This window comes from Dermacentor variabilis, chromosome 1, assembly GCF_050947875.1.
Source record: "Dermacentor variabilis isolate Ectoservices chromosome 1, ASM5094787v1, whole genome shotgun sequence".
NCBI lineage: Eukaryota > Metazoa > Arthropoda > Arachnida > Ixodida > Ixodidae > Dermacentor > Dermacentor variabilis.
The window spans coordinates 211,282,962-211,309,610 of NC_134568.1; the positions used below are offsets into that span (position 1 = coordinate 211,282,962).

The window sequence follows — 26,649 nt, forward strand, 5'->3', positions numbered from 1 at the left end:
AGGGATCTGCTGCTGTTGACTACAGTGTGTGGCATTTGGAATGCGAAGAAGTTGCTCGGCAGCGCTGCTGCGACCGCGAAGATATGTCGGCTACGAGGTTCGACTTTTCGCCATCGTTGCCTCTGTTGTTGCTGAAGTGTCGACTAGCGACAGTGACGAGGATGACACGGAAAGCGATAGCACGGGCGATTCAGGCCCGACAGTGGCATAAGCTGCGCGTTGCGTCAGCCTCATGTATGCAATCGTCGCGACGACAATAGGGGCGCGATAACGGAACTCTATTCCAAATGAAAATTATTCCATACTCCGGCACCCGTAATGAAAAAGGTGCCCCCAGGACTTCTGCAGCACTACTGCGCACGTGCACGGGGAATACGTAACGCCAACGAGGAATCTGCCATGCGAGTGTTTGCCGAGAAGAGGGTGCTGGCTGAAAAGCTGGCACGCAGCTTCAGTAAGTTTGAGGCCGCTGTCGTCGGCGTGCTAGGCCACCGCGGCATCAAACGAAAATAACGCTTTTGTCGCGCGAAGTGAATAAATACTGCATGTTTTTTCCCCTTTCATCGCACTCTCTCTGAGTTCCGTTTACGACAGGTAAGTGGGCGATCTCATGCTATTCGGTTAAACAGTACTACCGTTTAGTACGTACCTTTCCCGAGCTCCGGCCAACTACGGTTTAACGAGGTTTCACTGTACTACAATTACAAGTGCACAAACACATTATGATGGCAAAAATATTTTTTATTATTAATTTTGAAGGATTTCTTTATCACGAGAAAGAAGGATCACACAAGACCCATAGTTTGCTTTTAACAAAGTTATTGGTCCTTTCTCTACATCCTTCAAACCACTGATTGACACCATATTATAAAAGAGGTTCATAAAAATTACACAAATAATTAGATCATTTCTATTTCCATCCGTTTCTCACTATTTGTGCACCATTAAAAAAATACAACTACCATGGACAATGCCCACCATAGATAGTGCCATTCATGTAAAGCTGTCCCGTTATTTTTTATTCATGGAGATTTCGGTCAACAGCTGTTATTAACACACCCTAAAATAGTCACTGCGCCTGTGCCAATTTTCCAGGTCCCTTGTAGAGAAAATAACACTGATATTTTTTACAAAGATAAACAGGGAAAAAATTCACTGGCTTTCTGCTATACATACACACCTAATATCATGGACTATACAGCCTCGGAACATTTTCAGGCAAGCTCCAACTTATTTGCGGCCCCGCCAAGGGGCCCATGACCTACTACACTATGGTGACCAATATTTTAGGTGCAGAACATTCGATGGCTTACTGAATCTTTCAGACTATTTGCACAAGTAACCTTGGGAACATCGTTGTCGCAAACAGTTTCTGCCATTCACATTTTTTCCAGCTTTTTACGACCGCCATTTGGCTGCTGAGGTTGACTAAAACCACAACTAAAACTCAAACTTTACATGTCTGGCTCATGTTCTGCAGTGGCAAAAGTCTGATTTTGCATGGTATGGTCGTGCTGAAAATGAAGGGCACAGAATCCAAATTTGAGTGATGATAACTATTGCCACTAGTGATTTGTGGTTGAGAACTTTCCCGAGAGCAAGCAAGGAGTTTGCCACACTGTACAAAGATAACAAGAAAATTTTCAATTACCCCCATTCGACAACGTGTGACTCATAGTCCCAGTAGTCCCTTGGTCTGTGGGAATTGACATCTGTATAGACACGTGACCTGCTGGGCAAAGGCATCTGGTGGCCCCTGCTGCTTCCAAACTGCTTCCCTGGTTGCCCTGACCTCTCGGAAAAGCCGCCTTTGCCGCCCCAAACCTGCACAAAAGGTATCAACAAAATCCATTAGGGCTCAAATGCATTTCTTGGACATCATTTTTCAGGAACAGTATATTTGAGCTGCCAAAAATTTTACACTAAAAAAAAAAACATTCATGCTTAATTTTAGATGAACAGTACACACTAATAATTAAAACTGACAAAAACGCAAACACATATATGCCTGTGAAATAATATTTGTAAATAGAGAGTTTGAGCTTCTCCGGTACACCGGTTAACGCAGGCAGACTGGGCATTTTGCTGGAGAGGCACAGGTGTAAACGTGAGTGGCCAGAGTGATGCAGCCACCTGTTGGTGCACAGCTCAAGCAGACAAACACAGGGCTAATATCGCAGTAACCAAGCATACTCTTATTCACTGCTGGTCTAAACTTTCACAGACGCAATTGTGCCCACTATTTGCCACTGCCAAAAACTTACATCAGCAACGAAGTAGAATAAACTTGGTTGATCCTCTGCCTCAAGAGGTGACAGCACCTGTTATGCCACCCACCCGGTAATACGCCCAGTTTGCCTGCATTTACCAGAACGCCGGACAAGCTAAAATTCTCTAATATCTTTAAGGGATGACCTCACATGAGCTCAGGGGGGACACAAAAAGATATTATATGCTTTGCCCCGAGTGTGCCTTTTGTGGCACAGACATGCATTCTATAAACAACGATTAACCTTTATAGGCAGCACATAAGTCACTATGAACTGACAGCACAAACTGATAAGTGCACATTGCTTAAGATAACTTGCACAGCGACACTTCTTGTCGATTTCCCCTTTTATAGGAACTTATGTAAATAAACCTGCTCAAAGCAAATATTCCTCTGCTGTCTTTTGTTCACCAGAAGATTTCCGAGAGTATCTATGGTGACAAGTGAAACTGTTTTGCGATCAGAATTTTTCAAACAATTTGACAATTTTTTTCAATCGTAGAACAAGCTTAAATTTGTAAAATTAAGAATTTTGGAAAACTGGTAAGTATGGAATTAATTTACTACAACCTCTGCTATGAGTTACCAGAGCTGTCACTAAAGACAGCATTATGGCTGTTCCAGCCCCCCCCCCCCCCCCCCCCCGAAGCTTTAGGCATAATTTTCACATTTCATGGCCACAGAAAATGGAAAGGGCTGCCAGCAGAAATTGCTGAAGTAATACTAAATAAAAACATGAGCAAAAGAAAAGGCAAAACAAGAGGGGTATACATGTGACGATTTAAGGTGAGACCCTGCCCTTTGGGGCCAAAAATTGGCCCAACTATCTTTCGCATCCCTTTGATCCCGATTGGAGTAGATCATTTAATCTTGCTTGATTGGGCCCCTGTATCACCCTTGATTGATTTGGCCTCTGCCACAAGCACTCTGAACATGTTGAGAAAGTTTTTTTCTCATTTCCTCAAAACAGCATTTTTGATGGTGTCGCAGTTCCGAGAGCAATGATCTCTCAAGTTCTACTTATTCTATCACAACATTTATTTATCTTTTTGTCAGAAAGGTAGACAATTAAATTAGAGGACAATGTGCCTATACTACAAACGAATAATATTACAGAAATTTTTCAAAACTCATAATCTGTCCCTAGTGCCAGTACGGTGTAAAAGTTTGCCATGCTCTCACTGATATAAAGTTAGAACACGATTTTTGCTAGTTTGCACTCTGTCGGTTACAAATCATTTTTGTATGTCAATATATATATATTAGCAAATAGCGCACCTCCAGACAAGCTGTGCAAAAGCTGATATTGAAAATTTCTAATAAGCTAGTTACTCTGCAAGAAAACAGTGCAGATATTAAATTAGCACACTGAAATACATAAATTCAGCAAGTTTCATCAAAATCTACCCACAAAAGAAAAATTTTTGAAGTACAGGGTCCCCCTCTACATTTATCAGCAACAATAAAAGCGCATCACAGACATATTTTTAAGCAATGCATTCATTAGACCTTGAATATACATCAACAGTAAGGATAAAAGCAACAGAAAGAGAACATGACAAAAATAAAGATCAAGCACACTTTCTCACTGTTCAGTGAAAGAAGACGCTGGAGACCTGTTGATGGCAAACTGTGCACAAATGTATATTTAAATTTAATACAAACAACAACCCATAAAAGGAGTTAGTCAAAGTATTGGAAGCCTGTCAGCCTGTTATAATGAGCCGAAAGCTCTCAGGAAGCATTCAGAAAAAAAATTAGAATTTTTTTTTTCTGGAACGAGAGCTGCATCAGCATGTGAAACAAAGAATGCACCACATCTCAAAGCAATTACGATATGCTACACCTCAGCCTGAGCAACCGTTATCACAATGTATGATACTTTGAAATTATATATTAAGAGGAAGCTTTGGCTCGGGTGCTCCCATCTAAATACATGTAAAAGGAGAGTATGTTTTTCTCGGCAACCACTCTACAAACTTGACAAAGTTTGTTGCATTTAAAAGAAACATTTTAAATCTAGTGACTGTTCACTTCGAATTTTTGATTTACGTTGTCAATTCTTTACTAAAAATTGGCAAAAATCGCAAATTTTCAGAAAACAGAACTATCAAGTTTACAAATCTACCTCAAAAATGAAAAATCATACCACAGTTCTGTGAATTGCATCTAATAGTACATCTATAGCGGGCAAAATTGATATGTTACAGATGAATCTCAAAAAATTTAGTAACATGGAAATGCAGCTTTTGCAGAACCCTTGTACAGAACATAAAAAATCAAGTAGTATATAAATTGGCATACTGAATTTGTCCGCTTTGAATGATCTAATGGATGGCATTTACAGAATCATAGCATCTGTTTTTGATGTAAAGGTATTAATTTGTAACCTTTGTGCTTCTATTTTTTTTACTTTCGAATGTTTTAAGATTCTTTACGCAAAATTCAGGCCGTAAATCAAAAATACGCTCTAACAGTCACCAGAATTTGCCTTTCTCTCAAATGCAACAAATTTCATTGAAATCGGTCCTAAAGCTTCCTCTTAAGAGGAAGCTTTAGCTTAGGCCCAACTCCGATGCAGCCTATTAAAATACATGTAAAATGCAAAAACGCTTTTCTGAGATAACCTCTGGACCGATTTTGATGAAATTTGTTGCATTTGAAAGAGAATGGTAAATTCTAGTGACTGTTGGGAGCGGAATTTAGATTTAGGGCTTGAATTTTCTTAAAACGATTTTCAAATATTAGACCGTTTGAAAAAAAATAGAAGCACGAAGTTTACAAATTCATAGCTCTGCATCAAGAACTGATATCGCAGTTCTGTAAACAGCATCCATTAGATCATTCAAAACGGACAAATTCAATATGTCCTTTTAGATCTTATGTGAATTTGTTACGTTGGTTACAACGGTTTTGCAAAAGTTGTATTTCCCTATGATTAAATTTTTTTATATTCATGTGTAACATATCAATTTTGTCCGCTTTAGATGCACTACTAGATGAAATTTACAGAATTGCATTATCATTTTTAGTGGTTGAGTTACAGAGTTGTAAACTTGATAGTTTCGTTTTTTGAAAATTTTCGATTTTCGCCAATTTTTAATAAAAAATTTACGACCTAACTCAAAAATTCGATACCAACAGTCACTAGATTTTAAGTTTGTCTTTTAAATGCAACAAACCTCGTCAAATTTGGTGCAGTAGTTGCCAAGAAAAACGAATTCTCCTTTTACATGTATTTAGATAGGAGCACTCGAGCTAAAGCTTCCTGTTAAGGTGAAAGCCTTAAGGGGGGACGCGGCTTTCGCCTTGCGAAAAATTGCCAAAAAATCGCTTTTTGAATATCACATTTTCAGTTTCTATAACCCTTCTATCTGATACCCAAATATCATCACTGTAAACCACTTAGAAGTGCTCTAAAATTTCGTTTTATCAGCCAAGGTGGCGAAAAATCTCGCAGAAATCAAGAAAAAACAGCGTTTTTCAAGCCGCAATATCTCCGGAACGGCGCTCGGTCGCGCCGTTCCGGAGATATTCCGGAGCGCCGTTCCGGAGATTCCGGAGATATTCCGGAGACCAAGATGGCGACCGAGCGCCGCCATCTTAGTCTCGTTGGAAAGCGCATTTCTCCGGCTTCAAATCTGCCGCTTCAGCGATCTCCTCCATACAGAAACAAGCTCACAAAAAGCAAATGATTGAAGGTCGTGCCGGAGTCTGCGATTAGCCGCGCCCGCCACGTGACTCCAGCGAGGTTCGCCAGTGGTCCGGCGCTCGCGTCGTCTGCTCGGCTCTTTGCACCTCGCGAGTCTGGACGTCTCCACTCGCCGTAATCTCGACGTGTCAAAACGGGCGCTACGCGGACATCGCAGTAGCGTGGCCGATCCCTACGATTGTGGACGTTTCAGACTCGCGTCTAAGCATCCCGAGCATTGGCGACGCGTACTTCGCGATCAAGACTCACGCGCGGAATCATAGGACATGCGGCTAAGCCTTTCAGCACTCGGTGTTTCGGAATTCGTGACGAAGCACATCGCGCACGCAATCCTCGGACACGCGGCTAAACATTTCGCGCATAGGGAGCCTCCGACTCGGCGACCACGCAGATCGCACGCGGACTTCTCGGACCCTCACCTAAGCATTTCGTGCATCGGCGCCTACGACTGCACGAATAAGCGCATCGAGTGTCGACTCCTCGAGGCCGCGGCTAGGAATTTCGCGCGTCGGCACGTCGGACTGCGCGAATAAGAGCGTCGAGCGTCGACTCCTCGAGCCCGCGACTAGGCATTTCGCGCGTCGGCACCTCGGACTGCGCGGCTATTGAATAAAAAAAAATGTTCTCAAGATATCGCTCTGAAACTTTTATGGAAGCATCAGGGAGACATTCTAAACATTTGTGCCAATTTTCATCAAAATCCATGAAGAAATAAGGAAGTTGATTTTCAAAGCCACGTTCCCCCTTAAATGGCTCGTTGCAATGAATCATACAAGAAAAAAGGGGCGTCTAGTCGAGTGGTTAAAAAAAAAAAGTGGCGAAGCATCAATTGCGATAACAGATTAGTACACTGCTATGTGAAGTAAGGATAGTACTTTTATCGGCCGTATCAACTTGGAAACATTCACTTACTAACTGAATTAACAAGCTTGATGTCAGTGCACACAAGCAAACATGAACACATCACACTCAATGAGTGCGGACACTCGCTGTAAGAACCCTGGTGTAAGCAAGTGCAGCAGCAGCAGTGGGCGAAGTGACAAGCCACCCCCTCCCTCCCATGCTGCATCCACGCTTCGCGAGATTGAGCAACGATCGTCAGTTCCACTTGCGCCCGACCGAGAAATGTGCAGTTGCTGCCGGAGCACAATGCCACTGCCCCACCCTCTCCAATCTCATCCCCCCATGGCCTTTCGCGCTACGGAAGACGGCGCGTTTGCGCTCCGCTTTCTTCCTTCGCGCGCGCCAGATTGAGCCGCGATCGTCAGCTTCTCTCGCGTGTTTTCACTAGCACATACAGCATATGACGCGCAGCGACGGGGTTATCGCCCTTGGACTTTGTGCGGAACATCATGGCGATGGCAAAAATGGACCTGGAGTGTCCATGTAAATTGCTATCACAATAATAATTGGAAGATAAAAGTGGATGAAGAAACAACTGGCTGCAGGAGGGATATGAACCCACGCTTTCACATTATGCGTGCGATGCTCTTATAATTTGTGCTACTGAGGCACCGTGTTCCCACCCACTTTCTGGGGTATTGACGCCTGTCTACTAGTACTAACTCTAGGAGTGTTAGCCAGCGCCACCACTCACAGCCATGGCAGTGGATGTAGAACATCCTATCTACCGCAAGCGTCACGTAGTACGTGAACATTTTCGGTGAACGCAACTGGTCAATAAACCGACACATACTCCCTGAAGGTGTCAAAGCTGTTAGATTCGAGACCCTTGCTATGAATGAACGAGAAGAAACCCCCCCCCCCCCCCACGGCCTCTCGCGCGAAGGAAGACGGCACGTATGCTCTCCGCTTTCTTCCTTCGAATACGCTAGATTGAGCCATGATTGTCGGCTTCCCTAGCATGCTTTCAGTCGCGCATACGAATGCAGCGATGGTGTTATCACCCTTAGGCTTTATACGGAACGTCATGGCGATGGCAAAAATGCACCTGGAGTGTCCATATAATTAAAATATGCAATGGCTGAATATGAAAGAAACGGGGAAGAACAAAACAAGGAACAAAATTAAGAAGGAACAAAGAGAACAAAGAAAGAGAGTGAAAGAAAGGAAAAAGACGGAAAGAAAGAATGAAATAACCTTTCGATAGTGCATTAGGCACATGTGTCAAGAAAATCGACCTACAGCGCAATACGGTTACTTCACACTGCAGCTCCTTATGTCTTGCAAGAAGTCTGACCCCACCGATCACATAACTTAATGAATTACCACATGTGCAGCAAGCTTTCGCCTTCACGTGTTACAGGAGTGTAAAGTGCAAGCGATTTTTTTACAGCAATGCTGTTAAAGGTTACTTTCCCCACTATCATGTCTGCATGCAGAAAAAAACCCCAAAGATAGTGCAATGAAGATCGTACGATACCGGGCCGACCCACGGCGGAGATAAAGCAGGCGTTAAACACTGCCCATACATGAGCCGATCCCAAAGATAGTGCAATGCCAGGCCAACTCACGGCGGAGGTGAAGCACGCATTAAGCACTCCCCATACGTGGACCGATCCCGAAGATGGTGAAATGCCAAGCCGACCCGCGGCGGAGGTGCAGTTCGCCATTACGGGGCCCACATACACAGCTTCGCTCGCCATCCTTCTTCGCAGAGTGGATGGGCACAAAGTTTATTATTATTTTTTTTGCAGGACTTGGGTTGGAATCACTTTTGACTTGGACTGAATAAAAGGCAGCTGGTAGATGCTGGTGGAGCTTAGTTAACGCTTCCAGTGTCAGGTCCGGTTTTTTTCAGAGATGGTGCACCCCAAGCGTCATGTGTCTTTCTCATACATAAAACGAACACGTTTAATTTTGGCTGGCCTTACAAAAATTAAAAGTGACATAATGGCAAATGCTCTCATGGTGTGGTCCTCACATTCCTATCTGACAAAGAATGCCGAAAGTAGCATGGTGGGACAGAAGCACGGAAACGTTTTGTGCTCTGTGCAGCCCTAACAATCCCTCAATAACATTCCTGAAATGCTCTGATGTCACACATGGATACTTTGAAATGGGGTTTCATACCAAATATATGGTTTGAAATTCAAGGGTAATTCAAGAATTTTAAGAACACCAACAAAGGTATCAATAAAGGAACACAAGATGGACTTTATTGTTGCACTTCATTGGCAAATAACTGAAATACTAATTTCTGAAAGATGCTCTGCTCTATTATCTGCATCTTCTCCCCAAGTAACTACCTCTGCTTTCCTTTCTTAGGCAGCCAGCCTTCTAACTAAAGTTGCTTTCAGCTTCCCCATTATTGGGAAATTGCCAAGTTCTGCGAGACAGTCCACAAGTGCACAGAAATCGGCAGGAACTGACAAGATGCTACAGTGGAAGAGCCATACATAGACACTTAGTATAGACCTCTGGTTTTTTTCATCATCCACTTTCCATAGCCAGCCCCCAGCACTAGCTGAATGACCTAGCTAAACAGAGGCTCCAGGCTAAGCAGCAACTCTACCTAAATCGTGTTTTGTTCACATCTGTACCACACAACCAGAAAAAAATATACTGAGCTAAACAACCTAGTTGCTCTAGTTCGTAACATCAAATATAGGAGCACCATTCAAATCTCTCAACAGCAATTTTACTTGAAAAATCACAATTTCATTGCAGAATTTAAGATTCCCAGAAGCTGATGCCATTCCCAATTTCCATTGCCATCGATCCTAAATGACACCACTCAAGCAATTAGCTAAACAATATATGAAGATACGAAAGGTGCAGAGCACTAGTTCAATGCATCTATTTGCATCAGAACCAAGTATAGAAGATTGATTGGGTCTGATGTCCTAACGCAACACAGGGGTGCTGAGACACACCAGTAGTGAAGGGCACTCATGTCCTTCACTGCTTTTGTGTTCGCAGCACACATAAAACATATAATTTTTTTTCTCCAGCCCCTTTCAGCATGTGGTTGCTGCTGCCAAGAATCGAACCCATAACCATCAGCAGCAGAGGTTCAGCAGTGAACAGTGAACAGCAGAGCTTTGACAGTGGGTGAACAATATTGCAAAAGTGCTGAAGGCATGTGGGACAATACAAGCAGGGGGAGGAAAGCAAAGTCTAGTTTCAAGTAATTCGCTCCTGGCAGTTGCAGGGATCAGTAGAGAGCACTGGAACGTAAAAAAAAAAATGCATCTAGCAGTTTGTAATTTTTCATATTCATAAGCTAGTAAAATGAAATGCTATTTAACAAAACAATGAAACATTCTTTTGCTTTTTTTTTTCTGCATGGCGTGGAACATAAGACAGTGGTTCTTGGTTCCCAACGTGCTTATCTCAGCTTCTATTCATTGCACAATTGTTAACACCGCAAATTGTAGTGGGTCTGGTGAAAGCAATGCATGAAGTTATGAAAATTGAATCTAAACATTCAAGCCAAGTGGTAGTTTCCTATTGAGCATGCTCAAAACTAACAGTACTGAAATAGACAAAGTCAGAATTTCACCACAACTCTAAAACATCGAGAAATTTTCAGGTACTAAATTTCGTGAGATTAACCAAACCTTGTCATTTTGACAGACTAGAATTATCCGCCGAATTGTTTTGTAGCACATGGCCAGCGCGTCACGCATTTCGCAAAGACTAACTTTTAGATTTAATTGCAGAAATTCCAGTGCGTAGATGAACTTGCAGAATTAGTCTAGCCGAGTGCACAGCATAACCCCATGCACAATACTTCTGCCAAACGCAATGGCATTTTGGAAGGCATTTGCTGTACACTGCACTGAGTACTTGTATATATACAATTTTAATTTGAATTCTTACTTAGTTACTAGAACAATTATTTATCTTACTTTATTAATTGTTGAATTAATTAGAATTACATTAAAATATGACGGTAAATGCATGTGAAAGTAATCCAAGGCCCTTGGTATTCAAAACAAATGAACTATACACATGTACATGCTACTATATTGGTTGACAGGTCTACCGCCAACCAATATTTCACACAAGATTAGTGCTCTTCTGCTCTCTTTGTGCACCAACGGTGCTACACTTCTCCAAGCACATTGCTCATGCAAAAAAGTGTTTGAGACATGCTAAATAAAAGTGAATTTTGGGCACCCCCCAGGGTAAGCTAAACATTTTTAAAACTAAGATTTTTTTGTTTTGTTGCATTTTGGCATGCAAGTTTATTTGCCAATGTTATTTGATGCTCAGAGTTTCTATGCACTGTATTAATGTGCATGTGGGCAGCTGCCACACCCACTTTTTTAAAGGTTTCTAGTCGTTCCTACTGGTCAAAAAGAAATTCAAAACCAATACAGTACATATCTATAAGCTTAGCTAATTCTTTAAGAGTCCTCCGGCAAGAATCAAAGGTTTACAGTATGTTCTAATAAATAATTTCAGAGTTTGCTTTACCATATGCATGCTTTTCGTCATCTCCAATAACAATGCCAAATGAACGCGCATGCCAACAAACAAGAAAACAAAAGATCTGTTAAAAATTTTTACCTTACCTTACCCTGTGCCCTAAGTTTACTTTTATCTAGCAACTTGCATGAAATTTTTTTATGAGCAAGGTGCTTGAAGAGGAGCAGCACTGTTGGTGCACAAAGAGAGCGGAAGGCAAATTTTTTTTGGTAGGCTTTAGTAAATAATTACACTTTGTTTTACCATATGCTTGCTTGCCGTCTGCAATGGTTCGTAGCACTTTTCCGGTGTTTATAAAATTTCTATGCCAACTTTGTGGCCTGAATGTCACCGTTTAGGAAATGAAAGGACAAAAACTGTTTCCCAATGCGTCGGTTTTAAAACAGATTGACACAGAGCAAAGAACAGGAAGAAGAGAACTCCTATACTTGGAGTCCCTTCAACAAATACCATTTGCACAACGAGCAAGGCCAGCACAAGTAGTATTTGGCTGCTGCTGCCCTAATGCCTGCTTACCAGCAGCTGGCTCAACCAGATCTACAGTGCCTTCAGGAGCTAACTCAGAACCTCAAGTAACATGTTACTCATGGTTTCTGGGAGCAAAAGCCCAAAAATCCCTTTGTTGGTTTGCAGACGTCGAGAATCGCCACATTAGTTTTAAAAAATTATGGGGTTTTACGTGCCAAAACCACTTTCTGATTATGAGGCACGCCGTTGTGGAGGACTCCGGAAATTTCGACGAGCTAGGGTTCTTTAATGTGCACATAAAGCTAAGTTACCACGGGTGTTTTCGCATTTCGCCCCTATCGAAATGTGGCCGTCATGGCCGGGATTCGATCCCGCCACCTTGTGTTCAGCAGCCCAACACCATAGCCACTGAGCAACCACGGCGGGTTTTGAGTTTTCATTGGAAACATAGCAACATTGCTCTAACCCATGTTTTGAACATGTTTGGAATATCACCTTGGTACTATACTGTTAAATGACAAAGTCAGGCTGACTGCCATCAGATGTACTCTGCTGAATGGAACCACAAGTAGATGACAAAGCAAGCCAGGCATGTGAGACGGCAGGCTAAAATAATGAAAAATTAATCTGCAAATGACTACTCGGCTGGTGGCTACTGAATAAATGCTTCATAGGATGAAATTTTGAGAGTAAAATTTAAGTAGTAAGGTTTTTGCACTGTATAGCTAAATACCTCAAAACGAATTTTTGTCTTACATAGGTACCATTATTGAAGTATGAAAAGATAAAAAGGCCAATTTTTTTCTCAGCTATATCTACATACACACTGTTAGCTACTATACCGGAATAAGATACGAATGTATTCGAGCTCGGTGTGCTCTAGTCCCTCACTGTTCGCGATGTACCACAACGACCTGAGTGAAGAGGAGGATGTCGCTGTTTTGATATGCACCACAGCCGTACAGGCACTACAAGCACGTAGGCAATGGCAACCGGATGCACGAAGTCTCACGCACTACTTCCGGAGCATCGCTGATTGATTTAGCTGTTTGCGACTTGCAGTCGCAAGGCTGGAAAATCTAGCAGCATGAGACTGGCCTGCGACCGTCGCTTTTCGACCAATGTGATCCATTTGCGACTGTCATTTCGCGATCAGAACGGTCGCACGAAATCTGCGACTCGCAATTGTGAATGGGCCCTTAAAATAATGGTGCATCAGATTTCGTGGGTGCTCGCTGCGCACTCTTGGAGCTATCTCCACAAAACAAGGTTTACATGAAGGCCCCCCCAAGTATACATAGTGTTCTTAACATATTGTGGATTAGCTGCACATTAAAGAACTCCAGGTGGTCCAAATTGTTCCGGAGTCCCCCCCTATGAAGTGCCTCATATTCAGATCGTGGTTTTGGCACGTAAAACCAAGTAATTTTTAATTTTTAACACTGTGGATGTTTGTTAGGCCTTACACGGGCAACAAACACTTTCAGGTCAATGTAAGCAAAATAAAATGTATTATTTAGCTAGAATCATCTGCCAAATATAAGAACTAGCTGACAAGCTGAGCTTAATTATACAACATGGGTGTTTAATAAAGGGAAAATGGGACATCCACCCAAACGTAGCTAAGTGCTACAATGAAAACCCATATGGGTTCCTCAAAAGAAAAGCTTCGCAGTTGAAGAAAAATTCGTCCTGGTCCGGGACTCAAACCCAGGAGCACCGCCTTTCCGGGGGCAGCCGCTCTACCATCTGAGCTAACCAGGCGGCTAGCCGATGGCAGGCAAAGCCAAATTTATCAACAACTCAGAAGCAAAGGCAAGAGTTTGACGTAATAGTTCTGCGGAAACCCGCAAGTTGGAGAGAAGTAATTAATAAAGGGAAAATGGGACATCCACCCAAACGTAGCTAAGTGCTACAACGAAAACCCATATGGGTTCCTCGAAAGAAAAGCTTCCCAGTGGAAGAAAAATTCATCCTGGTCCGGGACTCTAACCCAGAACCACCGCCTTTCCGGGGCAGCCACTCTACCATCTGAGCTAACCAGGCGGCTAGCCGATGGCAGGCAAAGCCAAATTTATCAACAACTCAGAAGCAAAGGCAAGAGTTTGACGTAATAGTTCTGCGGAAACCCGCAAGTTGGAGAGAAGTAATTAATAAAGGGAAAATGGGACATCCACCCAAACGTAGCTAAGTGCTACAACGAAAACCCATATGGGTTCCTCGAAAGAAAAGCTTCCCAGTGGAAGAAAAATTCATCCTGGTCCGGGACTCTAACCCAGAACCACCGCCTTTCCGGGGCAGCCACTCTACCATCTGAGCTAACGAGGCGGCTAGCCGATGGCAGGCAAAGCCAAATTTATCAACAACTCGGAAGCAAAGGCAAGAGTTTGACGTAATAGTTCTGCGGAAACCCGCAAGTTGGAGAGAAGTAATTAATAAAGGGAAAATGGGACATCCACCCAAACGTAGCTAAGTGCTACAACGAAAACCCATATGGGTTCCTCGAAAGAAAAGCTTCCCAGTGGAAGAAAAATTCATCCTGGTCCGGGACTCTAACCCAGAACCACCGCCTTTCCGGGGCAGCCACTCTACCATCTGAGCTAACCAGGCGGCTAGCCGATGGCAGGCAAAGCCAAATTTATCAACAACTCAGAAGCAAAGGCAAGAGTTTGACGTAATAGTTCTGCGGAAACCCGCAAGGTGGAGAGACACGTATCCTTGCACTAGCGCTGACTGTCCCAAAAGCCACGCCTTCCGCGGTTTGCGTTTTTCATCGCGATAGCACAGTTCGCGCTGTCATCATTACTGTACCGTCACCTTCCCTCGTTTTCAAATAAAACAGAAGCAGAACAGAAACAATATCGCAGGATACGGGGCACACCATCGCACAGTGCGATCAAACCGGATTTGCCCGCCTGTCAATGGTGATGACTGGATGGCGCACACTATACCTTCAGTTATGCTTCGGCCACGCGCTCCGCTGTTCGCGTTTCTTTCCATCGCCATAGTACAAATCATTACGAGCAATCACTCCTGGGTTTTTAATCACACAAGAGCACAGAGTTGGCTTTAGACCCACCATCGACCGAAGCTTGACTTATCAGTCCGTCTTACATTTTGAACACCGCCTGTGCAAATGTCCTTATTCATTACTGTACAATATTGTGCAACACTACACATTACTGTACAGCACTGTACAGGAACTGAGCAAAGCATTTGGAGGCTCCAGCTCCAGTTGAACCCACACTACAACACCTTGCTTACAAAGAAAAGCCAATCAAACGCAATAATCAATCATGGGGAGGCTTCTGCATGCTCCCTGACCTGACTACTGCTTCACGAGCCTAAAGAATGCAGTAAAAAACAAACCAGGTGCCTGCTCCAATGAGTAAAGACTAATTCTCCCTGTACAATGGCTTCACCCATTTTTCACATTTGCAATGCTATTGCTTTCCCACATGGCTTGGGCATCACTATGGCTACTATTGATGCCAATAAATCCTCATAATTGTCTTGTGCAATCTGACTTACAAAAGTTGGGAACTAGGAACGAGGTGCACATTTAGTATATTTGAGATGTTTTTTTATTCTCAGTATTTATACTAAAAATAGCAAGCTATTACTTTCATTCATGTTCCTTCAGGTGCTTCTTTGAAGTTTCAAATAAGAATTGCCAAAAATTTTCTGAGCAAAATTGCACAGCCATTCAAAATAGCAGTGATCAGGCTATAACTTCATGTATCCCAGTATACTCTAGAACTACTACATGTAGAAATAATATGTAAAAACATAAAAGCACCAAAAATTAGCACATTTCAAGCGGTAACAAAAGAGAACCTCTAAGTTTCTGCCCGAAGCTTAGCAGCAGCAGAATGCAATGATTGTACACTTTTCAAGAATAGCGGTAAGCTATCAACCATGACTTGGTAATGCCTGCCGAATGCATTTTTATTTTTCTGTGAATTTACTTATCATTAACAGGATCTCCTATGCATAACTGACCAAGATAAATGCACTCTTGCAGATTCTAGAGGCTCACAGCCAATCTAATGGCGTTTTTCACTGGTCAATTCGGAGCAGGATTTCTTGCTCCGCGGCAATGAATCCGAATTTCACTGGTCGATCTGGAGCGGGTTCGCGCGTTCCAATGGTCGTTTCGGATCAACTCGCTCCGCGACAGATCGCTCTCACTTGCTCCGCTGCCGAGGCGCGGATTCGGGCAGAAATAGCTAGCGTCACTTCAGTCTTCAAGCGAAATCGGTACCCGGTTGGTATGCACAACATTGTGTTGCTTCGTAAAATGGCTACATTCGGTTACAGTGTACTAGAATACTTTAGTTCAGTGCTGCTGCAGCACCGCTTGAGAGCTCGGACGACAGCGATTACGAAGTGACGCAGGTGCTGTACGAAGCCTTCTATGCACGCTGTCCATGCACAATCCTTGCAGGCGCGACATGCAAATGATGGACTCTGCGACTGTCGCGGTCAAATTATGCACGGGGAACGGCGAGTTTGGTTGCCGTGGAAACGTACAGAGCGGAAGTCGGGCATGGTTTCCGGAACCGGTTTGTGCGACGCGTACGCAGACTTCCTGTGCGATCCCACGCGGAGCGTTTTTGTGCTCCGCTGGCCGATTCGGATTTGTGAAACCCGAGCGCTCGCTCGAGGATTTCGGCGGCCGCTCCAGATCGACCAGTGAAAAACGCCATAATTCTTGTCCTCTTGCCAGGCTATTGGACATTACCTTTGTCCTCCTTATATTAATTTTCAACCTCACTCTGACAGCTAAGGTCCTCAAACATTTGCTGCAAGTCATCACCAGCATTGTTTAACAGGACAGTGTCATCTGCAGAGTGCGGGTTGCAGAGATATTCGCTGTTTATCCTTGCTGAACTGCAGTGTAGAAATCGTGTAACCTGTATGGCTGCAAAATATTTATCTGAATAAAAGTCCCCACTATTTTCTTAAACCTTTAACTGGCAGCTAAGCAACATTGTTCATCTAACAAGAACATCTGCAAAAACTAAACTCCAAATATTAGTCTGTGCCTTGAAATTTACCTTTAATTAGTTACCTGCCCAACAGCGGTACAAAAACGTTGATTGCGAGCAGCAGCTGATGTTTTTGTTACAAAACCTGCAGGCTTCAGCATTCTTATTTAGCGCCGAAAGGTTATTCTCATCATTGCAAAAATTGTTTCATTTGTTTAAGCAAGCTGTCTTTTTTATATCACATAGAGTGCACAAGAACACACAATGACCTTGTCAAAGCAAGTACCAAAAACTAGTCTTGGACCATACTTTTACCTTTCATCGGCAGCTAACAATATTTTTGACCTACCGTTTCTCACTAGATTTTTTTTTTTAGAAATGTTTTTATCTTTAATTCGGTGTGTACTTGAGCAATATGAAGACGAAATCAATAGACGTGCCAAAACCATGATCTGATTATGAGGCACGCCATAGTGGGGGGACTCCGGAATAATATAGGCCACATGGTGTTCTTAAACATGCACCTAAATCTAAGCGTGTGGGTGCTTGTAACCACAACCAGCGCCAATGCAAAACTTCTTTTTTTAGAAGGGCTTTGAGGTGTTCTACTCCTAGTGTTTGCTTGCCTACAAATCCCCGGTACAACCAATACATGACTCCGCAGTCATCTCTTTAAACCTTTTTATGCCAACCAATGAGAACAAGATATAAAGCACATGTAGCTTGTACCATCTATGTTTGCTTTTGGTTGAACATCAGCAAGCACTCTAATACTAGGTGAAAGAATCGAAGTTTTCCAGATAACATAGTTAATGAGATAATCAGAAAATGAACAGGCACTATAAAGTAGATCTTGCCAATTGAATATTTTTTCTTCAAGTTCAGTCACAAGAAAACAATATCTAAAACACCCTTTCAAATGCACAAAAGCTGCTTTAACCCTTTGACCGCCACTCCAAACTACACTCGTTTTATCCTTTCAGCGCCTCCCCTGCCTCTAAAGAAGCAACTGGGTAAACATAGCGTTGCCGACAATGATGCTGGCAACATTGTGCTTGCCAAAGAGAGAGAGAGAGTGTGTGTGTGAGTACGGAGAGGCGCGACTATTGATTCTTTGCTCTTGCTACAATCGTGTGCTCTGGCAGCAACATTTTGAGCCCAAAACTTTTGCAAACTTTCCTTTCTATGGTTCCTGCACAGCTTCTAGACCAGCCATTTTGTGCACTGTTGTGAAGCACGACGCAGCACAATCACAACACACGCAGTATACCTTGCACTAAACACAGCTTACATATAAAGGTCATGAAGAGGTGCTTTAACTGTTATCATGCAACCTAAATTGTTATAATTACAAGCAAAGTAACTTTAACAGAAACAAAAAATACATATTTTGTTGTATCTCGAGCATGTGGAGACAAGAGTACTCCCTTCAGCTGTCAAGATGATCGCCGAACTACCTTTACCAAAAGCTCCATTGAACTTCCTTAGCAGACGGGTGGCCGTGTGACAAGGTGCATCTCACTTGAGATAGATGGAGTTGCAAGAAGTTCACAGGTGCCCGGGTATAACCCTACTTTGACGTAATTAATAAAATCACACAATACACTATTCCAGCTGGCTGTTCACAGTGTTTAGATTTTTAAAAAAACTGCTCACATGATATCAGCCTTAAATAGCAGAAGCTGGCACAATGCATACAACAAATCACTGCAGCTAACTGGCATGCAATTTAGGCCATTTTGACATTTCGTAAAAGCCTGCAACCATCACAATGTACAGTCAACCATAAAATTTTACAGAACATGAGATCTTAGAAAAGATAGTGCATGACATGAAATAAAGATATGGGTATATATCACGTAATTCGATGTAACAATAAGTCACATAACTTTATGCTGCAAAATAGGATGTATTTATTACATAGAAACTGTCACAGGTCTCAGCCCATTTAACACTTAACAAGAAGAGGGATGCACTTCTGTGACTGGAGGCCATAGTGCACAGCTTGTGTTTGGAACCAAAACATACCAGTGCACCACATGCTGGAATCAAAAGGTGCACCAACAATGCATAATTTAACTTCATGTTAAGTCTACCTGCAAAATGCAGTTGCAGAAGCTGTTGCCAATTAAAATTACCCTGTGGAACAGATGGAGCAAGACATTAAGACCACACTACTTCAGTGGCATATAATCAGCCTTACATAAGGCTTGTGTCCTTGCTGACCAATATATATGATTTCAAGCACACAAAACAGTTTTAAGTTATGTGCAGCGCAAAAAAATCGCCGCCCAAGCACTCTGTACAGATGGTTGACTAACGAAGCTGAAACGCGCAGCCCCAGTGTTTATCACTGGGTTAATCCCGACGGTTCATTAAACGACGGCTTGGTAGGCTGTCGGATCCTCGGTACGCAGTTGCTGCTTGTGCTCGGCTGCATGGGCCTGTTCTTAAACCTGGGCTGCAGCATCGGCACAGAGTAGACAAGCTCATTCCCGGTTCTGCTCGCTGCATTACTGATTGGAAGCTGCCTGCTCCTGAGGAGTACATACAATGCGTGGACTACCCACTTCGGAGCTCGATAGAAACTGTTGCGCGCGCACTCGGCTGCAATGGAGAGCAACGTCACCACTACTGGCGCAGCTAGCCGCGCGCGTCAGTTTTTTTTTTTTTTTTTCCGCTTGCGCATGGGGTTGCGCCGGAGGAGTTTTCAGCGTATAGGCGACAGACGGACGGACCGCCAATGCGGCTAGCCATATACAGCTTAGCTGTAAAAAGCCAAATATCTGCACAGCCTGCCAACGCACCCTTGTATTCGCACTTGCAGCCTTTACCAGTATATGTGAACAACATTGTGATGATCAGTTTTACCGATTACTGTTACAGGCTCCTCAGAAATTGAACGTTTTCAGAGATCCTGTGGCCTGTAAACTTTTGTGGTCGAAAGTACATCATGCAATACAAAGCACACAGTGTATTATCTCCCAAGCTTTTCTTGTCAGATAAGCTTCATAAATATACACAAACATTGTTTCTGACAATCTGTTACCAGCAAAGTCCAAGATCACATAACTATGCAGAATGACTTAAAAGCAATATGCTATCTGCGGTGACGTACATACATACATAGGCTCTGGAACCCCTTTTTACTCCTTACATAAAAGGATTAACACTGCCTTTAATGAGAACACACAACCATACACATGCTCAAGATTAAAAATACATGCTCATTAAGCATGCAATGATACTGTGTGGTTTGTGCCCTTGAGTGTTTGAGGTACCACCAAAAACACATTCACACAGTATGCTGTTACACAGATGCATCAAACCTGCTGCATAATGCCAAGCTGTATGGCAGATTGAACACCCTTGGCAAATATTTTACAAGGCCAAGCTGGATATAGGGACAATATTTCGATAAGTGCATCCATCTTCACAAGTGTGACTGAGCTGAAGTGGTTCACACGAAGGCATATATGAAAGCTCGGCTATAAGAGATGTGAACATAAATGTGCAGATTTCTCTCATGAAATGTACACATTGAACAACCTACGGAACTTCAGAGAGCCCAAGTATCTGGCAGCAATCAATAATCAATACCACCACCTTCCATCAAACCTAACAAGGAGGTAAACCATGCCCCAGAAGGAGCAATCTTAACATACCAATTTGGAGAAACAGCAGGTTAGTGAAGATCTTGAGGCAAGCGTTCCTGCGGGGGAGACAATCAGCGGGGTAAGCAAGGGCGTTGGGTAAGCGTGTCTCACAACAGCGGCCGGTTCAATAATGGCTATTGTTTCGAAATAACCACATGCAAGCGTGCAGTGGGTACACAAGGCTTTAAATGAGAACACAAAAAAAAAGAGGTCCAGTATTGGGGAAAGTTAAAAAGTTGTACAGTGGTTTGTATCAAAGGCTCAAACCGGCAAACGCTGCAACAGGTCGCGCTCTGAAGGCTTATTTGGGGTCATTAACGGCGTACTGCGTTAGCAAAGCCATCGGAGTGCAAAAGAAAATTGCATTTTCACAGTGATTTCAGTCACATGCTTGAACGGGGAGATAAATCGGAGAAACGTGACCGGCGTGGCACGCGGATTACATTCATTACGGCATAGCCGGACGGACACACACCCACAAGCACACTATGCGGCACAAGAATCAGCAAATGCTTCATCCTAGCATGAATGTGCTCGCTAGAGCCCAAACGAAATCCGGGTTTTAGCCACTATACAACACAAAACGATTTACATCAAGTATTAGCATACAAAGAAAACTATGAAGGCATCGGATACGGATTTTTGTTACCGTTTAAACAAGTATGTTCACGTCAACACAGCAGCAAAATCGTGCGTTATAAATGATCAGAGCCAAAAGTGATGTACTTCACCACCGGGTTTTGAAGGTTAAAAACGCCGAATGAATCGACGTTTAAGAGAGGCTTAGAAAACGACTGAAAAGCACATGTTAACTTACGGACGTTAGGGCTAGCAGGCTGGCTTTAGAGAGAGTCCCTCGGCACCTCGACGACACTTGCAAGGCGTAAAACGCCAATTCAGCGCATAAATACACACTGAGCGAAAGCGCAAGAACCGAAATTACACGGACCATTCGCGAAATTTTTCTGAAAGCTTGTAAAAAAAGTCTCTCTTGCACTTTACAGACGTCACACAGCACACCGGCTTTGGTGTGGCATCGGGCGCCGGACTGTAAAATCCGGATTTATTCTGTAATCTGCACAGACGGCCGCGCTTCACAACAGATGACTAGAGCTTGTCGGAACATAAAACCTGAAACGTACCGGCTAGTGCGTGAAAGCTTTCGCGTAGGACGACATAACAGCGCACGGGGAGTTAGTACTTCTTTAGAAATTTGACTGTTCAAGAGGATCGGACGCCGCACAACATTGCAATATGGCGGACAGCCCGCCGAGATCAAATCGAGGCCAAAGAACACGAAACGAGCCGATGCGCCACCTGCTCAGTTGAACAACTTCGCATGACCGCCACCAGTAGTTATTCTCTCAAAACATTTTCGTATGTGAATTGCACAAAAAATATTTTATTATTATAAGTAACAAAAAAAACAATTTAGAAACAAAAAAAAATCTGCAACTAACTTTTACCGATCACAGGATCAGTCGCGGGAAATTTTAACCATCAAGTAGGCAACTAATTTAGCTACGTTGAACAAACGCACTTATTACTTACCAGCCCTGGGCGGATTATCCACACTTGTTTTTGCTACCTCGTTGTCAACTTCAGAAACATGCAAATTCCCTGCTTCGCATACCAGTGCACGGAGATAGCCCGAATACCAACTACTCAGTAAAATCTGCAGGAGTCTTCCTCAATTCACGAAAATTCCTGACCGCCAGTCGCGTTCGTATAACCACTACGTAAGAACCATTTTCGGCCTTTTCCTTCCACATTATACACTTTCAACGTTCCTGCAGTTCACAATTTTCAAGTGCGTAAACACGCACACTTTACGAAATTACTACAGACGCATCCTATGAATATGCGTCATTCATTCTTTTAGAGAATCAGCAGCAGCAGCAGCCTATTTTTTATGTCCACTGCAGGACGAAGGCATCTCCCTGCGAACTCCAATTACCCCTGTCTTGCGCTAGCTGATTACAACTTACGCCTGCAAATTTCATAATTTCATCATCCCACCTAATTTTCTGCTGTCCTCGACTGCGCTTGTCTTTCCTTGGGACCCATTTTGTAACTCTAATGATCCACCGGTTGCCTACCCTACGCATTACATGGCCTGCCTAGCTTTTTCTTTTTTTTTAAATCTTAATGTCAACTACAATATCGGCTATACCCGTTTGCTCGCTGATTCACACTTCTCTCTTCCTGTTCCTTAACGTTACGCCTAACATTTTTCGTACCATCACTCTTTGCGCGGATAGCGCCGTCCGAATGCAATGATTGTACACTTTTCTTTTCAACGACAGTGATAAACTCCCAGTCAGGATTTGGTAATGCCTGCCGTCTGCACTCCAACCCATTTTTATTTATCTTTAAATGTCCTTCTCGTGATCAGAGTCTCATGTGCGTAATTAACCTAGATAAACATACTCCGGCACCGACTCTAGAGGCTGATTGGCAATCACGAATTCTCGTTCCCTTGCCAGGCTATTGAACATTACACATACGCCCTTCTGCATATTAATCTCCAACCCCCCTCTTGCACTTTCTTGGTTAAAGGGACACTAGAGAGAAAAATAATTTCACCTGTACCTGCAAATTATACCCTCCTACAGTACCAAAAGCACCATCATTACCGCGAGAAGACGCTAGGTAAGCCGAAAAATGTACAATCACGAAAGACGGGCGGCGACGCCGCCTTGGCTTTCCCGCGCGAGCCCACCGTGACGTCAGGAATTCCGACATCATCTGCTGGGTTCTCGTTCATTATTTATGGGTCAAAGTAAACTACAATGTGTTCTAAAGTAGCTAAGGAATGAACTTTCACTAAGGAATGAAGTTGCGGGAACTTTCACTGAGCCCAACGCTGTCCCAAAATCCGTGACGTCCCACTAACGTACAGGCTTTGGGGTTCCGGCGCGAAATTCAAAAAATTAAACTTTGACCGTCATTTTCTTTCCTCATAATCAACACATTAACGCGAAATTAACGCCAATAGAGTTCTCAAACAATTGTTTATCAGTCCAAACTTATTTATTGTTTTGCTTTACTGTCCCTCTAAGGTACTCAATATATCACTTGTAATTCGTCCCCAGTGCTGCTGAAGAGGGCAATGTCATCTGCAAATTGAAGGTTGCTGATATATTCGCCGCTGATCCTCACTCCTAAGCCTTTCCAGTCTAATAGCTTGAATACTTCCTCAAAGCAAGCAGTGAATAAAACAAATTATGGGGTATTGCTTGCGGCACGCCATAATAGGGGACTCTGGATTAATTTTGACCGACCCGCCGTGGTTGCTCAGTGGCTCTGGTGTTGGGCTGCTGAGCACGAGTTCGCGGGATCGAATCCCGACCACGGCGGCCGCATTTCGATGGGGGCTAAATGCGAAAACGCCCGTGTACTTAGCTTTAGGTTCACGTTAAAGAACTCCAGATGGTCAAAATTTCCGGAGTCCTCCACTACGGCGTGCCTCATAATCAGAAAGTGGTTTTGGCACGTAAAACCCCATAATTTTTTAATTTTGACCACCTGAGGTTCTTCAACGTACACCTAAATCTAAGTACCACGGGTGTTTCGGCATTTCGCCCCTATTGAAATGTGGTCACCGTGGCCGGGATTTGATCACGCGACCTCGTGCTTAGCAGCCCGACACAGCCACTAAGCAACCGCGGCAGTTTGCAGTGAGTAGCATTGGAGAGATTGTGTCTCCTTGCCTGAGCACTTCCTTAATAGGAAAACTTCTACTTTTCTTGTGGAGAACCAAGGTATCTCTGGAACCTTTGTAGATATTTGTCAAGCTGTTCACGTATGCCTCCTCTACTCCTTGATTACGTAATGCCTCGATGACAACTGGTATCTCTACTGAATCAACTTCCTTTTCATAATCTATGAAACCCATATAGAGAGGGTGATTGTACTCCGCAGATTTGTCAGTTACCTGATTGATGACGTGGATGTGATTCATAGTAGAATGTCCCTTCCTGATGCCAACCTGCTCTCTTGGTTGACATAAGTAGGACGTTCTTGAGGGCTAATTGGTTCATACTTGAAGGTAGGTTAAAACTGCGCGATAAACGAGGACAGCGAAAGAAACACACAACGCACCACGAGAGCCGATCGCCAATCGTTTACTCATGAAATCAGAGTATAGGCTAGTTCAAGTAGGATCCCGGGCACATGACCACATCGTCAATCACACTTGTCCAGAGAACATGAGAGAGTTCTGCAGACTAACTGTAGCACAGTCTGTACCGAATAAACACGAGAGGAAAAAACACCGAACCAATCTGTTGTGCGCACAAACAGTGAGCAATAAAAAAAAATGAAGACGGCACAGATCAGAACAGTTACTGAAGTGTAGGCAATAAGTGAGGGAATGAAAAAGCGCGATCGTACCTATAAAACGTGGTTACAGCAAGGTCAGCACTAGTGACGTGATAAGGACAAAGCATAACGAAGATGACAGAATGAAAAGACAGCAATTAACCGAAGTAAAGGCGAAGGTGAAACTATTAAAACCATAAAACTTGTGAACTGGCATGGGGAAAGAGTAATGAAACGCGTTAATATATGATGAAGCTCAGCATGAACTCGCGAACTCACAAGTGGCTTCCCCCCTCCTCCCCCCCCAAAAAAAAGCAATTTCTTCGTGTAAAAGCGAAACAGACGGTGTGCTGACACACCTATCGCTAGAGTTTATAATGTGAAATGCTTCCACAATTTCCCTTTCTGTCTGGTCTCTCAATCTGAACAAAAACGTCGTGTTTTCCAAGATCGGCACGCAAGGAGTCTTTTGCTTACCCTCACCTTTACCTTTACATCCTTCGCAATGTTGGGCTAAGGTGCCCCCTGCGTTATTCTTCACATTCCAGTTATGTTCACGTGCCCTATCGTTGAAACACCTACCCGTTTGTCCCATGTAGAACCTGTTACAGGTGAAGGGAATTAGATAAACTACCCCACAAATGCACTCAGTGATCTGTAAACTCAGCAGCGTGCGTCCTTTCGTGACGCAAGAAAATAAGCGTAGGCCTCAGTGCACAACGAAGCACTATAAGCAGTTCACTGAGTGCATTGGTGGGGTTGTTTATCTAATTCCCTTCACCTGTAACAGGTTCTACATGGGACAAACAGGTAGGTGTTTCAACGATAGGGCACGTGAACATAACTGGAATGTAAAGACTAACGCAGGAGGCACCTTAGCCCAACATTGCGAAGGATGTAAAGGTAAAGGTGAGGGTAAGCAAAAGACTCCTTGCGTACCGATCTTGGAAAATATGACGTTTTTGTTCAGATTGAGAAACCAGACAGAAAGGGAGATTGTGGAAGCATTTCACATTATAAACTCTAGCGACAGGCGTGTCAGCACACCGTCTGTTTCGCTTTTACACGAAGAAATTGCTTTTTTTTTTGGGGGGGGGGAGGGGGGAAGCCACTTGTGAGTTCGCGAGTTCATGCTGAGCTTCATCATATATTAACGCGTTTCATTACTCTTTCCCCATGCCAGTTCACAAGTTTTATGGTTTTAATAGTTTCACCTTCGCCTTTACTTCGGTTAATTGCTGTCTTTTCATTCTGTCATCTTCGTTATGCTTTGTCCTTATCACGTCACTAGTGCTGACCTTGCTGTAACCACGTTTTATAGGTACGATCGCGCTTTTTCATTCCCTCGCTTATTGCCTACACTTCAGTAACTGTTCTGATCTGTGCCGTCTTCATTTTTTTTTTATTGCTCAATGTTTGTGCGCACAACAGATTGGTTCGGTGTTTTTTCCTCTCGTGTTTATTCGGTACAGACTGTGTTACAGTTAGTCTGCAGAATTCTCTCATGTTATCTGGACAAGTGTGATTGACGATGTGATCATGTGCCCGGGATCCTACTTGAACTAGCCTATACTCTGATTTCATGAATAAACGATTGGCGATCGGCTCTCGTGGTGCGTTGTGTGTTTCTTTCGCTGTCCTCGTTTATCGCGCAGTTTTAACCTACCTTCAAATAAGTCAAGTGTTGCCCTGATTCTACTGGAATTTATCTTGGTTAATATTTTATACAACATTGAAAGCACCCAAAGTCGTGAGGCATTGCGTATAAAGAGCCGCAAGCTTTTCAAGCATATCTCCTCCATCTTCGACTAAATCGACTGTTATTCCATTTTC

The 26,649-nt window shown here is 43.3% G+C and overlaps 1 protein-coding gene across 2 annotated transcripts in view; it reads right to left on the minus strand.

The window, feature by feature from the left end:
* The window catches only part of CkIIalpha (casein kinase II subunit alpha), an 80,480-nt gene extending 58,694 nt beyond the window's left edge, over positions 1-21,786 (minus strand). Inside the window, exons 1-3 of one of the 2 annotated variants that reach the window (XM_075703988.1) lie at positions 21,636-21,786; positions 20,503-20,549; positions 1,652-1,824 (exon numbers count right to left, since the gene is read on the minus strand). In XM_075703988.1, coding sequence (XP_075560103.1) covers positions 1,652-1,746 — 95 coding nt within the window. In that variant the 5' untranslated portion in view covers positions 1,747-1,824; positions 20,503-20,549; positions 21,636-21,786. Of the gene's footprint in view, positions 1-1,651; positions 1,825-20,502; positions 20,550-21,310 lie in introns of both variants that reach the window. The other variant, XM_075703987.1, reaches the window with a different exon arrangement.
* Between the last annotated feature and the right edge of the window lie 4,863 nt (positions 21,787-26,649).